Source organism: Ascaphus truei, chromosome 5 (genome assembly GCF_040206685.1).
Source record: "Ascaphus truei isolate aAscTru1 chromosome 5, aAscTru1.hap1, whole genome shotgun sequence".
In the NCBI taxonomy this organism is placed as follows: Eukaryota; Metazoa; Chordata; class Amphibia; order Anura; family Ascaphidae; genus Ascaphus; species Ascaphus truei.
Genome location: NC_134487.1, coordinates 128,933,011 through 128,948,992, shown reverse-complemented (window position 1 = coordinate 128,948,992; position 15,982 = coordinate 128,933,011). Strand labels below are relative to the sequence as shown.

General features: G+C 41.7%; 1 protein-coding gene across 1 annotated transcript in view; it reads right to left on the bottom strand.

Annotated features, from left to right (window-relative positions):
• Positions 1 to 11,822: 11,822 nt before the first annotated feature.
• GFRA3 (GDNF family receptor alpha 3) overlaps positions 11,823 to 15,982 on the bottom strand; it is a 30,765-nt gene continuing 26,605 nt past the window's right edge. Inside the window, exons 7-8 of the mRNA XM_075600742.1 lie at positions 15,176 to 15,297; positions 11,823 to 14,970 (exon numbers count right to left, since the gene is read on the bottom strand). Of these exons, the coding sequence (XP_075456857.1) occupies positions 14,800 to 14,970; positions 15,176 to 15,297 (293 nt within the window). The 3' untranslated portion in view covers positions 11,823 to 14,799. The remainder of the gene's footprint in view (positions 14,971 to 15,175; positions 15,298 to 15,982) is intronic.

Here is a 15,982-nt window from a genome sequence, read left to right as displayed (position 1 = left end):
CGTTTCTCTATTTCTCTTCTACTAAAATGTTAATGGATGCCCTCAGTCTGTCCCATCTGGACTATTGCACCCTTCTCCTTACTGGCCTCCCTACATCGCAGATTTCTACCCTTTGGTCTATTCAAAATGAGGCTACGAGGATAACCTCCCTCTCCTCTAGATCAGTATCTGCTTATCTCCTTCTAAAAACTCGCTGTTGGCCATGTATTAAACTCTACATTCACTTCAAAAATTCTTCTCCTTTCTTTCAAGGCTTTCCAGTCCTCTGCCCCCCATATAGCTCAGTTTTAATCCCTTACTATACCCCTACATGCTTTCTGCGCATTGCTCAGGTCTTACTTCTCTCTATACCCTGTGTCTCTCTCACACCTACAACCTTCTCTCATGCTGCTCCCTCCCTCTCAATGCCCAATAAGCGCCTTCTCTCTCTAACTTTAAGACCCCATCGGCTCTTCTGGACAAGAACTTTTTTTTCTCCAATTATATTTATATCTCGATGCACTTATCCCCTCTGTATTATTATATTCCCTATATTGTAATTGTATTATAATGTTATAAAAACCGGCCCTGTGCTGTGTACCTGGTGGGCACTATAAAAAAAAAAGGGTGTGTTTGGCGAGCACGCGCATTTTAAGTGAAACTTTGTGTTTTGTCACTGAAATTGTAATTACACTCTCAAACGTTTTTAATGAAATCAAAAACATAAAATTACAATTTCAGTGACAACACAAAAAGAAGGGGTGTGTGTATATGTGTGTGTATGTGTGCGTGTCCTTGCTTCTGCGCGTGTGTCCCCGAGGCTTCAGCTAACACAGGCCACCCACGTCACTTCTGTTACACTACTTCCGTCACCATGATGGAGACGTGTGCTAGGAAAAAATTTCTACGTGCCAGCAAAGAAGTTTCACTTCAAAAATATTCCTACATACATAAATCTAGAATTTTCAAACACTAAACCTAGTCTGTCCCTCTTAGAAAGCAAGTTAAGGCAAGGGGTTTAAATCTCCAGCTGCAAAACTGGAGAAAACCAGTGGGGAAAATGATTAAAGGAAAAAAAATTGGTATTGCTCCTGTTTTGCACTGGGACTGCTTCTGTTTTGCACTGGGATTGCTCCATTCTTGCACTGGGATTGCTCCTGTTTTGCACTGGGATTGCTCCATTCTTGCACTGGGATTGCTTTTGTTTTGCACTAAGATTTCTCCTGTTTGGCACTGAGATTGCTCCTGTTTTGCAATGGGATTGCTCCATTCTTGCACTGGGATTGCTCCTGTTTTGCACATGGGAGACTTTAGTAAATAACCTCCAAAGGAGGGGGAAAGAGTGGAAGATTTATCTGTGCAAGCTCCGACTAAGACAACAGGGTTTAGCTAGAGCAGGAGTGGCCAACTCCAGTCCTCAAGGGCCACCAACAGGTCAGGTTTTAAGGATATCCCTGCTTCAGCACAGGTAGTTCAGTCATTCTAACTGAGCCACTGATTGAGCCACCTGTGCTGAAGCAGGGATATCCTGCAAACCTGACCTTTTCGTGGCCCTTGGGAACTGGAGTTGGCCACCCCTTAGGTAGATGATATGAAACTCCGTCTGAAATGACACATTATCATGTTTGCAAACTAATGTAACAATATACTGATGTAGTAAAAGTTTACGCCACCGTGACCGCCGTGGCCCGGAAGGACTAACGCTGCGGGCGGTCCCATTCAGATGCATGGACCCCCCACCCTGGAGCGCGATCGTGGCAGACACTGTCCCCAGCGCCACGGACGTTTGCGTTTTTTGTCCGTACCGCTGTGTACAGCGAGTCTTGCTACAGTACATCCGTATTTTGTATAAATGAGCCCCATTGAACACACCTCTGCTATTCGTTTATTTTAGTCCTTGGAGGGGCTGCATATCTAACAGCCTTCCTAAGTAAAGGCCGGGGAATGTTTTAGTCCTTTTGCAGCTAACTGTTTTACCACATGGCTGGAAAAGTGATAAGATGTTGAAAAAGCTCCACTTTGAGATGTTGCTGTTGTTTTTGTGTCCGATGGAAATACTGGGCAGGTGGTTGAAGACAGAGTGTGAATGTTGAAATCAGTGCATATAAATGCAGAGCCCAGTAATTGCTTTGTTCTATTTAATCACCTGCTGTGTACATATGGAAGTCTTGTTTGTTCAGAAGCTGTTTTTTAACCCCTTTGTTGCTAAAGAAATCTGCTATGCACTAAAGTACCAGCCCTTCAGCACAGTGATTAATCTCCTTGAGAAAGCGCCACTGACGGCATGAAACGCGTGGGAGGAGGAGCTAGGTTCTCCATGTGGATGTTCACATTTTTTATGTAGCCTAATAAAGTTTTTTTTATTCAATTTTTGGCTGGTGAGTTCCATCGTTTGTTCAGGTCTGGACGTCATACCGATCCTCCTTCACTCTGCTGCTACCCCTAGGATTGGACAAGACGCCGACAGAAACGCTGAGCTTCACTGCTAACATGTGGCCACGAGGATAAGGGACATGGCGACTGATCGCGAGTAAATAGTACACTCCACGCCATATACAAGCTTTTCTTTGGACTTTTGTGCTTATTCTTCAGCTGTATTTTATTTGCAATGCTGTTGATGCACTTTCCCCTGGAGGCTACCCCAGTATCCCTCATATAGTGCCCATTTCTGTCACCGGAGCAAATAAATAATTATATCTTTTGCTGACTGTCATACATACAACGGATTAATACAGCTAAGGCTGCGGCCAGGGTGACGCTGAGCGGGTGGGCTCACGCTGACCGCGATGAAACACATTGCAGCAATGTGTGTGCCCAGCGTGAGTGAGCGCCTGCTCGGCGCTTAGCTGCCTGCCGAAGCAAGCAAAATTAAATTTGCCTCTCGCTGGCGCGTCACGTGAGTGGTTCGCCCAATGAGGGCTCATTCGCTCACTCACGCTGCTCTGTGACGTCATGGCTGCGCCCCCCGACACGCCCCCCCGCGCACACATAGCTGGCCACAAATCTCACAAAGGAAGATTGGTTACGTATGGTCTCAAAACCTGATCCAGATAGGTACTGGCAGGTTCATTGAGGGATTCTATGCCGGAGACAATAGGCCTAAAATAGCCACATTTTATAGTATCCCTAAGTTACATAAGAATGCCGTTAACCTCCCTGGAAGACCTATTGTCTCCGGCATAGAATCCCTCAATGAACCTGCCAGTACCTATCTGGATCAGGTTTTGAGACCATACGTAACCAATCTTCCTTCCCACACAATAGACACCACAGACATTCTAAGGAGAATAGACGGTATACAGGTATCCAAAGATACATTCTTGGCATCGCTCGATGTGGAATCCCTGTATACCAGTATCCAACATGATGTGGGAATTAGATCTGTGTCACACTTTCTGAGAACTCGCAGCTCTGATTACAATAATCATAATGAATTCATACTTGAGCTCTTGGATCATGTCCTAAAGCACAATTATTTCTTGTTTAAGGGCACCTTCTATCACCAACTCCAGGGTACTGCAATGGGCACCACGTGTGCCCCCACGTATGCAAATATCTACCTGGGCTGGTGGGAGGAGATGACAGTCTTCTCTCAGGAGATGCAGACACATACACAGCACGTCGAACTATGGTCACGCTACATTGATGACGTGCTGTGTCTGTGGAATGGGACAGTGGCAGAATTTAATGCCTTCGTGACAGTACTAAACTGTAATGATCACAACTTACGCCTAACAAGTGAAATCCACCAGGACCAGATAACATTCTTGGACCTGGTGATTTTCAAAGATAACGATGGCGTTCTACAGTCTACAGTCCACACCAAGGCCACTGCCACCAATAACTTGTTGTTATTCAATAGTCACCATCCCAGACCGCAGGTTGAGGGCATTCCAGTGGGACAGTTTTTAAGAGCTAAAAGAAACTGCTCCACAAGTAGTGACTTTGAGAAACAGTGTCAAATCATGAGCCAGAAGTTTATGGATAGAGGCTATAGTAAGAGCTGTATTAACAGAGCTTATAAACGAGCCAAATATTCAGACCGCAACATGCTACTGTATGGCAAAAAACAAATGGTGAAAGAACCAAGTACAGTAAGAATAATTGGCACGTACAGCAGACAGTGGAGAGAGATCAAAAGGGTTCTCAATAAAAACTGGCACATCCTCTTGGAGGATGAGGTGTACAAGTCAGTGCTTACTGATACTCCATCCATTACATACAGGAGACCCAAAAACCTGTCTGATACTCTAGTACACAGCCACTACAAAACTCCAACTACAACAACTTGGCTCAGTAACACCACAAAGGGCACTTTCAAATGCGGGACCTGTAAGGCTTGTAGTTTCATTAATTCACAAAAAACATTCAAGAATGCCACTGGTTCATCCACGTATACAATCAGGGACTACTTCAACTGTAAAACAAGCGCTGTGATTTATCTAGCGACATGTAGATGCGGTTTGATGTATGTGGGCAAAACTTCTTCTGGCACGCAGGCACCTCATGGTTTGAATGAGGATTTCAACTATAGTGCATTCTTGTGAGATCCTCTCCACCATGTGCCCATTCTAACCTCTCAACCCTCTAACACACCTATGGATAGGATCACCAATACTTACCTCAAAACCATTATGTACACCTATGCTAAGGTACACATCTATTTATATGCCCAGACTCTCATAATACTATAATCATCAGAGGGCACATGTATGTACTATTTACATAATCACAGTATAAGTACTCAGATCTTAATAATACAGCAATTATAAAAGGGTACATTTATATCATATTGTTCAATAAGGCAAACAGTCATTTTGCGTGCATCTGCTTTATTAAAGCTTTTTAACCACCACATTTATTTTTAACCACAGGACACCCGTGCCACAGACCTTGTTTGCATAACTGATACCAGGGGCCGCGCTGACAGCTTTATGTAAAGGAGGAGCTTTCCTCTGAATGTGCTACCAGCGCTCCATGGCAACAGCAGGGTATATAAGGCAGGTCTGTGCAGGGCGCCCTCCCTCCCCGGAAGAAGTTCCCTTGTTGGAACGAAACGCGCGTCGGGATGACGTCATAGCGACGCCGGCTGTACTGTTTCAGTGTCAAACTCATAGGAGTTTGCTTACGCTCTGTAGATTAGCTTAATACCTTGATGTGGGCCACAGATGTGGATCCCACTAGCTAGAAACCAGGTATATCAGACCTCCTGCTGGCACTGGCTAGCCCAAAGAGTATATATACACAGTAGGGTTGTGATTACTCCCCCCCCCCTGGCAGGAGCTGCAAAAGCGTGAGGTCTGGCTATTAGTCTGGGGTTCCCTCAGGAGGTTAACCACGGGGTATACTTACCTGCACCCACCTCCCAGCAGCGCTCCCATTGATCTATCATCAGGGGGGTCCTTCCCTGCCTGGGTTTGCATTTGGCTTCTCGTGTATGCAGCAGTGCTATGTGCCCTACTGCAGCTTTGTAACACAGTGCTGCACTATCAACGCTCCCAGTGCTCGTGTATCACAATACCTATGTAGATTGCACACCAGTTACTTCCCTGACAGGGCTAAATTCACTGTGCATCTACTAAACGATTTTTATATCAGTATTGTGAGAATCAACAGTTTCTCTATTCTACTGTGCTTCACACTAGTTATGACACTACCTGGTCATCTAGAGTGATTGCACACCAGAAGTGAACAGTACACTTTTTAGGTTTTAAATATATTTGTTATGTTTGCTTTTTTCAATTATCATTAAATAAAAGTTTATTTTTTTCATTAGTAGGGCTGAGTGCATCATATAGGGTTCTTTCCTCTCTCCTTCTACACGCAAAATATTGTAGACACCACATTGTTTTTCACAGGGTTCTTAACTATTTATATCCAAGATCACCTCTGTTTGCTTTCACACTTATAAAGTTGGGCAGACACACCAGTTTTCCACACAATTAGTGTTATGTATAGTAATTACTCTGCTATAGGGGACTCTTGTCAGATTGAACCCTTCCCCACCAAATTGTTTTCTCAATCAGAGTACTAGTGCTCTGCCTATTTATAATGCTTGGAGTTAAGAAAGGGTATAGCTCAGGTCTCGTGGGAATAGATAAGCATTTTTTATGGTGGAGTGCCCCACCAAGGGATTTCTTCTCTACAGTATGAACGCACTAGAACATTTTTCTACAACCCTATCTTATCCACTGCTGCCGGACATCACACGGTGTAGGTTTGGTGCTCTGCTTCCTTGCTGCTGCTCACATTTAGTGCACATTGGCTGCGATTAGAACAGAAGGCAATATGCTATAAATCTGCCACACTGTTAAATAGACCATTTCTATTTATTTCAGTGTGTTACAAGTATTGACCCGTTTACAGCTGTAATTTATATGTATGTTATCTGCGTGTCCTTCTTAAAGGTGAACACTGGAAACAACCTACATGATTGTGGACACTCCCAGTGAGGAGTTGGGTTTTCCTGATGGATCTGTATTAGGCTTTGGATGAATTATGGCCAATTCTTTTTATTTAGCTTTTAGTCTGTGTACTTATGCTTTATTATGACACCCACGTGATATCTTTTCAGTTAATTAGCCGGAATTACTTGTTGCTGAACGTGATGTCATCAGACAAAATGATCAGCGTTTGACCTCCAGTATAAACTCATGCGGTGCTATAGGTTCAGGATACTGAGGCAAGTAATACCGTGCGAAGGGGCATTTACTCACTGCAGGCAATATACAAATCTTTACCTCATGCATATTTTACCTCATTATATTACCAGTGAATTTTAATTTCATGATGATTTATAATGACTTCCCATTAAGCCGGGCACTCCTGTTTTTCCATTTTCTTCCTGTACACCAGCTAATGAGTATCCCACAGCTCGCTCGTGTTGATAATAATATAATAATCTATCAAAGCTTCATGATTAGGATGCTTAATTCAAGCTGACATACACCCCTTCCATACACTTACCTAGACCAGGAGTGGCCAACTTCAGTCCTCAAGGGCCAGGGTCACGTTTTCAGGATGTCCCTGCTTCAGCACAGGTGGCTTAGTCATTATGGCAGTGGCTCATTATGACTAAGCCACTGATTGAGCCACCTTTGCTGAAGCAGGGTGTTCATGAAAACCTGAGCGTTTTGGCCACCTCTGACCTAGACCATTCATGTCTGAGTGAGAGTTCAGTGGAAGTCACATCGGCATTGCCTCAATATTCAAAGTGCTAAGCAGCCCTGGACTCATTTCATGCTCCATTCAGCATGCTAGAGTTTAGCCATGTGAAGTTGTCTTATATTGTATTCTAATTACGTATGAATAGGTGGTTCCAGATAATCAGCGACAGGATCTTCTCCCATGTCTGAAACTGTGCTGCGCTCCATAGAGAATAAGACCTGCAAAGCCAGAACTTGCAGTGTCTATGTATTATCCTGACCAAATGCTCCAGTCGGAAACATGCCCTGTAGTATTAACAGCCAGAGGAGGACATTGTATACCTCAATAATAAAAGGACCAGTGTTGGTTTTTTTTGTGTGTTCCCAGTTTTGCATTAAATACTGAATTTATCATGCTGCGTTGATGCATTGAAGAAACTTTTCACTGAGTTTCAGATTAGCAGCCACCTGGTTTTTAGAAGCAGTACAAGATGCTAACAACTAAAAAACACCTCTCACCTATTTACTCAGGCTACAAGTGTGGTGCGTGCCTGCTGGCAACAGGGGCCCCTGAGTCTCCCGCGATGACATGGGGGAGAACAGGACAGGCTTCTGGGGTTGTGCCTCCGTTTCCTCTACTGGTGCAGCGCCTCCATCTCCTGCAGCCCACAGCTTTATGGGGTGAAGTACCTACAAGAGAGTTCTCTTCCCCTCCTCCCGATACATTTCACTCTCAGGCAGAAGTTTAGATAAAAGTGTAAGCTCTTTATTGTCTCTTCTCTTTTTCAGCAGACAGTTACACCGCAGGCTGTCTTCCCTCAGGATGTCCCTGACCTCAGTCCCGGCCTAGGGCACCAAGATTGGGTCTAGCTCTTCCCCTACCCTCTAGGCAGGGTAGAAGGTATGGGGTGCACTCTCTACTCCCCGGAGGGAAGCCTCAAGCCTGCCAGGTTGGTTTGTGTCACCCTTGTCCCTTCCACTCCAGGGACAGACTCACCTAAATAGAAAACGGCAATACCCTAAGTAGCTCCAACAGGCACCGCCCCTGTGTCTTCTGATTGGACCCCGGACCTGATGACCTGCCTTCACTGCCTCCGTGTACTGCCTCAAGTGGGGAAAATGCAAAATAATAGGAAAAGCTGCACAATACACAGATTCCCAACAAGCTCTGAGAAACCCCAACCATTACCACATAATATATATATATATGCATATAAGTGTCAAACGGAGTGCTAGTTGGCGTGGCTAAATGTATACAGCAAAAAAACACCCAGGTGAGTGTTAGGACCTGCTTTCGGTCATGCCTTGTAAGTGGCAGCAGGCTTAAGACGCTTTGGCCAAAGGGTTAAACTAAATTACCTTTTTTACAAGAGATAGATAGGTATTGCACTGTGTATTTTTGTAACAATGGAAGTAGCTTTGAGCATTTTTGTTTTTGCTGTATACATTTAGCCACGCCCACTAGCACTCCGTTTGACACTTATATACATATATATATATATATATATATTATGTGGTAATGGTTGGGGTTTCTCAGAGCTTGTTGGGAATCTGTATATTTTGCTAACTGTGTGCAGCTGGTCTCAGTTGCTTATGGTAGGGTAGTGGCCCCTCCCCCGCCACGGTTTAAGCTTGCCCCACCCCACTTTCCAAGTTGGCAGGTCAGTTTCATTTTGCCAGGTTATGACAGCTCCAATGTGATCATTCTTCCTGTAATTATACAGGTAAATAAGAATTTTAACCCAGGTGAGTGTTAGGACCTGCTACGGTCATGCCTTGAAAGTGGCAGCAGGCTTAAGACGCTTTGGCCAAAGGGTTAAACTAAATGACCCTTTTTACAAGAGTTATATAGGTATTGCACTGTGTATTTTTGGCACAATGGAAGTAGCTTTGGGCATTTTTGTTTTTTGAGGAAAAGCTGCACATCACAATAAATAGAATTAAAGATACTTGCAAAGACCGGTGCTCCTGGTTCAGGGATATCTGCCTAAAAAAAATCCAGTATATGGAGAAAGATGAATGATCCAGGGCAACTTCGGATTTTTCAAAAGGAATTTAATCAGCACAAAAAAAACACAACGATTCATCCTTCCTAGAGGACTTGATAAAGTTCATCTTTCCTCAAGTGGGGAAAACCCATGATTGATCCTGGCAAACCTGCCCTTATGCAGGAATTACTACCAGGAGGAGGGCAGACCTATAGCCCAAACCACACAGGGCTACACTAACATGCAGACAAACTCCAAACGAAATCTCAATACACAATGCTGTATCTCAATGCAACTTTCATAGTGACCTATAAAGATTTGGTTGTTAGCAATACATTTCATATGACCCATTGGCCAAAGTGCTTCTCTCAAAGAATAATAATGGTCTTGCACAAAAAATGTATTATACTAAGGGACAAGTGAGGCTCCTTTTCAACAAATTTGTCTGGTAAGAAAACAAAGAGAAAACATCTCTTTATTCTGTAATGAGGTGACATACTGTAGGAGTCTTGCAAAGTGTTGCAGCCGCCACTGGCAGCAAAGAGGTTAAATGTGTTGTTTAGGTAAGCATGGGATTATTAACAGTTATTCACTTTGGAGAGTTTAAGACCCCTTGTACTAGATTAGGGCTGTGCAAACTGGGGGGCAGAAGATTGTCAAGGTTTACAAAGGCCCCGTGCTTTTTGCCAGGCATTTAAAGTAAATGCTGGGGGGTTACTGAGGCCTCTGTAACTTTACTTACCTTGTCTCCTGTTTAGTTTGCTTATGACTTCTAACACCATTGCTTTATACCAATACATTAAATTAAATAGAATGAAGATTGGGGCCAAGCCAGAAATGTGTTCTTTATTTTCACCATATGACTGGGGCAGTTGCCAAAACCACAGGGAGCTTGTTTCTGGCAGTCTCCGGTACACACCGCACATCTGAAGGTAACATGTCGTGAGCTGAATTCACAGCCATCTTTAACCCATTCACAGTGTGCCCCAGCTGTCTCTGACAGAGCAGCAGTGCAGTAAAGCTGAGCAGTCTAGCCTTTTCTACTTTAATTATCAAATATGTCGTTAATTTAAACTGGGCTCTCATACTCTCATTATTTAGTGCACACTTTAATGTCATTAAAATCTTTCAAAGGACACAATTTCTCTAAGAGCCTTATCTCTGCATCGCTAATGGAAGGCTTTTGGCTTGGTTCCCTGTGCACGAAACGCAAGCCTTGTTTACCAGGAATTCAGGAGCACATTACAAAGGGAATTAGCTCCGAGCTGTTAGTCTGATTAATGCACTTAACCATTCCTGGCCACCCCCCTCCTTGGTGGTGGTTGGTAGATAATGCACGGGGATCAGCTTCAAATGGAAAGGATGTGGGGGGGTCACATTGTGTAGGCTGTAAATGGAGAAAGTGCTGGAGACACCAACCTATACTGACCTTATGGTTTATGTGAGAAAACAAAAACAAGACACAGAAATCATTTCCTGGATAAGAGCTAATATTGCCAATTAGGACCGATTCCATTAGGAGACTAAAACTTGCTGAGTTTCAGACAGCATTCTCTTTTAGCTTGAAAAATACAAACCACAAAGGAGGGAAACAATGCTTCTACGGTGGGACAAATTAGCTGCGAAACAAAAGTAATGGTCCTCTCTCTCAGCCCAGAAGACACGGGTGCAGAGGGAGAGCAAGGCTATGTCATGATGCTTGTTCCAATGCGTGCAAGTAACATACAGAAGAAAAACAGCATTCAGAGCCCCCCAAATAACAAGTACATGTAGAGAATTGTTATGTCCTGCTGATGTCCTAAGGACTACAAACAATTTAAGTTAGTGCTAGAGGGTCTTGCCACGCATTGATAGTGATTTTATGAATAACATGAAAATATTTATCATTCTTAACCTGTTATTGGTCATTTAGTTAAATGGCACATTAATACTTTGCAAATAAGACTCACTTATAACAGGTTAGAACCTTTTTGTTATTTCGTCTGATTTGCTCTTTTTGCATATTTATTATAAAACCTTTTGGCCATAGTGTTAAACCTTACGGCACCTTATGGCCCATTAAAATAGACTGTAAGATGCCTTTAGGCTCAGTGCCATATCATAAATATGGCCCTATATCCTTGATGATCTTTAATCTTTTGTCTCTCAATATCAGGTCTCTTATTTTTACATTTTGGCAATGTACATCCAGCACCTATCATGTGAGACTGAGCCGTGTTATTTTGAAACAATATTAGGCTTGGTAAGCCCTTAACTGAAAGCACAGATTAGTTATTTATATATATATTTATAACTTAATGGCTGGTGCATGCCTTTGCATACCCTCCTGTGAATAGACACTTTAACATATTTCCCCTGAGCCTTCCCTTCTACACCATCATAAATTGCTCCCTTGTTCTAGATTAAAGCTTTTTGTAGACACTGCGTGTTACTAGATACCCATGGCTTTGAAGATCCCTCCAAGATATAGGCATTTAACAAGACAGCCCATGGTGGATTCTAAAATAAAATTATATATATATATATATATATATATATATATGCAAATATGCTTTCCTGTGGAGGGTTTTTGTCACTTTTTTTACTCACCATAACTTAACTCAGTATTATGGTATATATATATATATATATAGTGAAGAACAATAAAAAGAAAAACGAATTCAGGATGAAAAAAACAAATAAAGAACACGGTTATATTAGATGTGAATTAGATTTTATTCCTCTTGAAGGTTTGTCCAAATAACACACATTCACCACAGCAATGCCAACACATAGAAAACAGACTTACAAAGAGCAAATATAAGATGTGTGATATATATTAACTTCATAAACGATAACCTTATTATTGTCGTATACAGTACTACAGCATGAACATAGTTCATAAAAGGGGAATACATATTGGAACAATCGCTGGGGCTTACAAAGCTTCTATAAGAGAAATCACCGCTCGGACCACTGGCATTGTCGTTAACACGGATCGAGCTCCGATAACCCATAGCCCCCAACGGGCAGTCCATAAAAAATAAATAAATAAATAAATATATATATATATATATATATATATATATATATATATGTGTAAGTAGGATAAAGGCTATGGTTTTATTTATTTTTGTCTTCAGGACTATAATTATTATATACTGGACACCTAACAAGCTCCTTAGGTGTCCAGTATGTTTTACAATTGTTCAGCTAGTCATGGCTGATTGGAGGGTGCAACCTCCTACCTAATTGTAGCTCACCCCCTCCCACATTTAAATGGTTAAGGGCTCACTCCATAGCATCTCCCACTCAGGGGAACTTGCCTGCATGCAGTGTGATTGTGACAAATCTATTACAGAGTGCTTTTCCTGGTAATGTACAGGTTAATAAAAGCTTCAATCAGACTTAGAACTTTGCAACTAATATTGACAGATTTACTATAAATCATTCTTCCTGTTACTACACAGGTTATTAAGAATTTATATTAGCGTTAGGGACCCCTGAATTGTGGTCTGCCGTGCAGTTGGCTCAGGGGCTTACAACAATTTTGGCCAAAAATGTTAAACTAAAAGACCATTTTACTTAATAGATATTTATACATATATATTTAGGCACTGTACCGTGTATGAGTTTCACTGGATGTGCTAAAACTGAGCTTTGTCTGTGTTTTATGTTCTGTCTCTGGTTTTAACTATAATTATTATACACTGATATGGAGCTTGTTGAACTTTGCGATGGATGAAACTTGGCTACAGATTTCCTCATCAGTCATTCCAGTCTGAATAGTCAAACTAAAATGTCTGGTTTGTGCCGCGTGTCAGCCAGAGAATGGACTTTACCCAGTCTTGATCTTTAAAATCTGAATTGGAGTGCAAATTTAAAGAAAAATCCCTCAGAACTCACTTTTTCCCCTCATATAGCATTTTACAGCCTGCCTCAGCTTCAGGGAGACCATGCAGTGTAGAATTTAAGACACAAAGGACTCTAGGTAAAGACATTGAAAGGACTACATTTAGATTCTCGATCTCTCAAATCTAGAAACTTTACACAACTGCACTATGCAACGTATATATAATATAGCCTGGATATTGAAGTGCAGGGCCACATAAGCAGCTGACTTTTAGTAGTTCATCTTTATGACTCGACACAATTTTCAGCTCTGAGATACTTACCTGTAAAAGGTACCTGTGCTGCCTAATGGAGAACTCAATATAGCCCCCTTGTTGTCCAATAGGCATCGGTATTCAATGACGTTGTGCTTTCCTATTGGCCAGCAGATCCTGCGAGATATTGCACAACATATTGTTTCCCTAGGAGTGACCTCGACCTATAGCTGAAACTATATGGCTACAGCTCCAGAGGACCCCACAGTTCCAATTATGCATAAAAGTCAATACAACATTTAAATAAATCCCATTGCCGCTTTAATGAAGACGGGTGCCTCGTCCTGAGAGATATTATGCAAGCCTGAAAGTGCAGAGGGCAAAAACCAAGGAAGAGACAGGGACTGGTCTTTCCTTTCATGGAGCAGCATGAAGCATGGAACAAAACACTAATTTTACTATTGTTTTGACTGCTTTAATGACAAAACATACATGTGAACAATTTCAACAGATCTCACAATAAATAGTTCTCTTCCGCAGAATATGCTGCATATATTTTTTACACATACATAGGAATGTACATATATAAGCACAACTCACTTTAAATTGGTGTTCAGGAAGCAATACCATATGTATAACAATGCATTAGTCCAGCAGGGGACAGAAGTCACAAGACCACAAATACAGGTTTTACATCTCAGCAAAGAATTTGCCTCTTGTTCCTTTACATCTGCTTTTCAGACACCGTGTGTTGGTTCGGAGACTGGGGCGTGCTTGTTATACCTGCAGGAGAAAACTCCATGGAATCTTGTGTTTTCCCCCCCATTTACCTCCTTATCGAGGATACCCATCAAGCAGAATGAATCATTTTAATTTCTCTCTCTTAGAATGATTTTAGTGTTAAAGTACAAACGAGTCAGTAGCAGCTCTTTACAATATATTTGTACAACCAATGTGCGGCAGGTGCAGTACCAGGGTAACAAGTACAGTACTGTACCTGTTTCTTATTTATTTGACGTACTAATTTCTGTCTTTGGTGTTTTCAAGTCACTTGGGCCTTTGCCCCTTGCTCTGTATCGACTGGTAGCAATTAAAAGGATTCCTTTCCCTTTGGTCTTATCTGCACCACACCAGTAACTTCCACATCACTCCAGTGTGAGCATCGTGGTGCTCTGTGCCCTTTACACAAGGTAATGCTCCTGCAGGTATTCCCTCACATAAATATCCATAAGCTCCAGGAATTAAGAAAGGTTATCAGGAGTTTCTGCAGGTGGGGATATGTGTGAGATGGTTCATTCCCAAGTTAGGATGCATAACATCTTTATTATTATTGTCCTTTGAACTCATCTCCAGTCTGTCCGTCTGTCTAAGGCATGTGAACACACCTCAGATATCATTGTCAGCTGTAGTGGCCTCTATTATTCCCTTGTTTTTTGGTGGATGTTAACAATAGACTTTGAAAACAGAAGTCCCTTATCTTAGCCTCGTATCAAGAAAACCAGCCGAAGAGCCATAACCAGACCTTTTTTTTTTATGAATCGTGTGCTGCTGTGTTAGATTTGGATATAAAGAGCATATTTTGACATGAAGTGCACCAATTTCTCACATTAAATACACTAATTGCAAGAGCCATGGCAGCAATGTTGGACTTAGCAGTGTTAAAGCTAAGGATGGACAAGAAACACCTGATGCTGAACTTGAGGACATCTTGGTGTGAACCATGAAGTCTCCTACGTTCTCTTCATATTGCCGAATCTTATGTTTGTTTTCCACCTGTAAGAGAAAAGTATTGAAAAATGATCCCTATAAGCAAATATGCATTTACAATGAGTTGTGTGGAGGAACACTACACCAATTGTTAAAACAACTTTTTTTTTAAAGCATGTATTGTAAGCCAACATTAAACTAGTTGCTCTTCAATGTTTATATCACTACAGTATTACCGAGTGTTTTCACCACATGTAGAATCTGCTCTTACCTGGTCAGTCTGAGAAAGAACTGGGACATCAGTATCATTTTGCTGAAAACTTTTGGAGATCGTCAGTATAGCATCTAATGGTAGCTCCTTATTATGGCTTAGCTCAGAGAGAATTGCATTTTCTGTAGGCATAAGACAAAGGGTATATTAGGAACATTCGTTTATTTTCTTAAAAGTGTTTTTCTAAAGGTGAGATTTGACACATTTTGAGTACACAGAGGGCCAGTCATTGTAACAGCACAATAATGTGTGTGTATATACACTGTAGAAAGAATATGCAATGCTGTACGTAGCATTTTAGTGCTGGAACAAAAAATCCATACCCTAAAGAGCCTGCAATCATTTGTGGTGCATGAGTTACAAGGATAGAAAATGACATGATGCTGGAGTAGAACTGAAATCGTGCTCTCCCACTTCAAAGACTGCGACATTATATATGCAAATGATTTTTATTACATATCTATGTATACGCCAAGACAGAAATGGGGTAAATGTGGAGGCTGTAGGCATTTCTGCAAAGCTGCTGCCATTCAAGTTATGGAGTGATGTGTGTGACATACATTTTTAGGGCAGAACAGATATAAAAATTAAACATTTATATTTTCCTCACTTCTGTCTTAAAGAAAGGAAGCTTTTATAGTCATTAAATATTCAAGTCTTAATAAATTCTATTGCTGGGATGGGACAGAGTTACAGAGTGCGGATTAATGCAGCCTGTTGCCAATACTTTACACAATGTGGGCTCTTGACGGATTTACTGTACTGTACTCTTGCCAAGAAGAGACATCGGGTCTCGTTCTTACAATT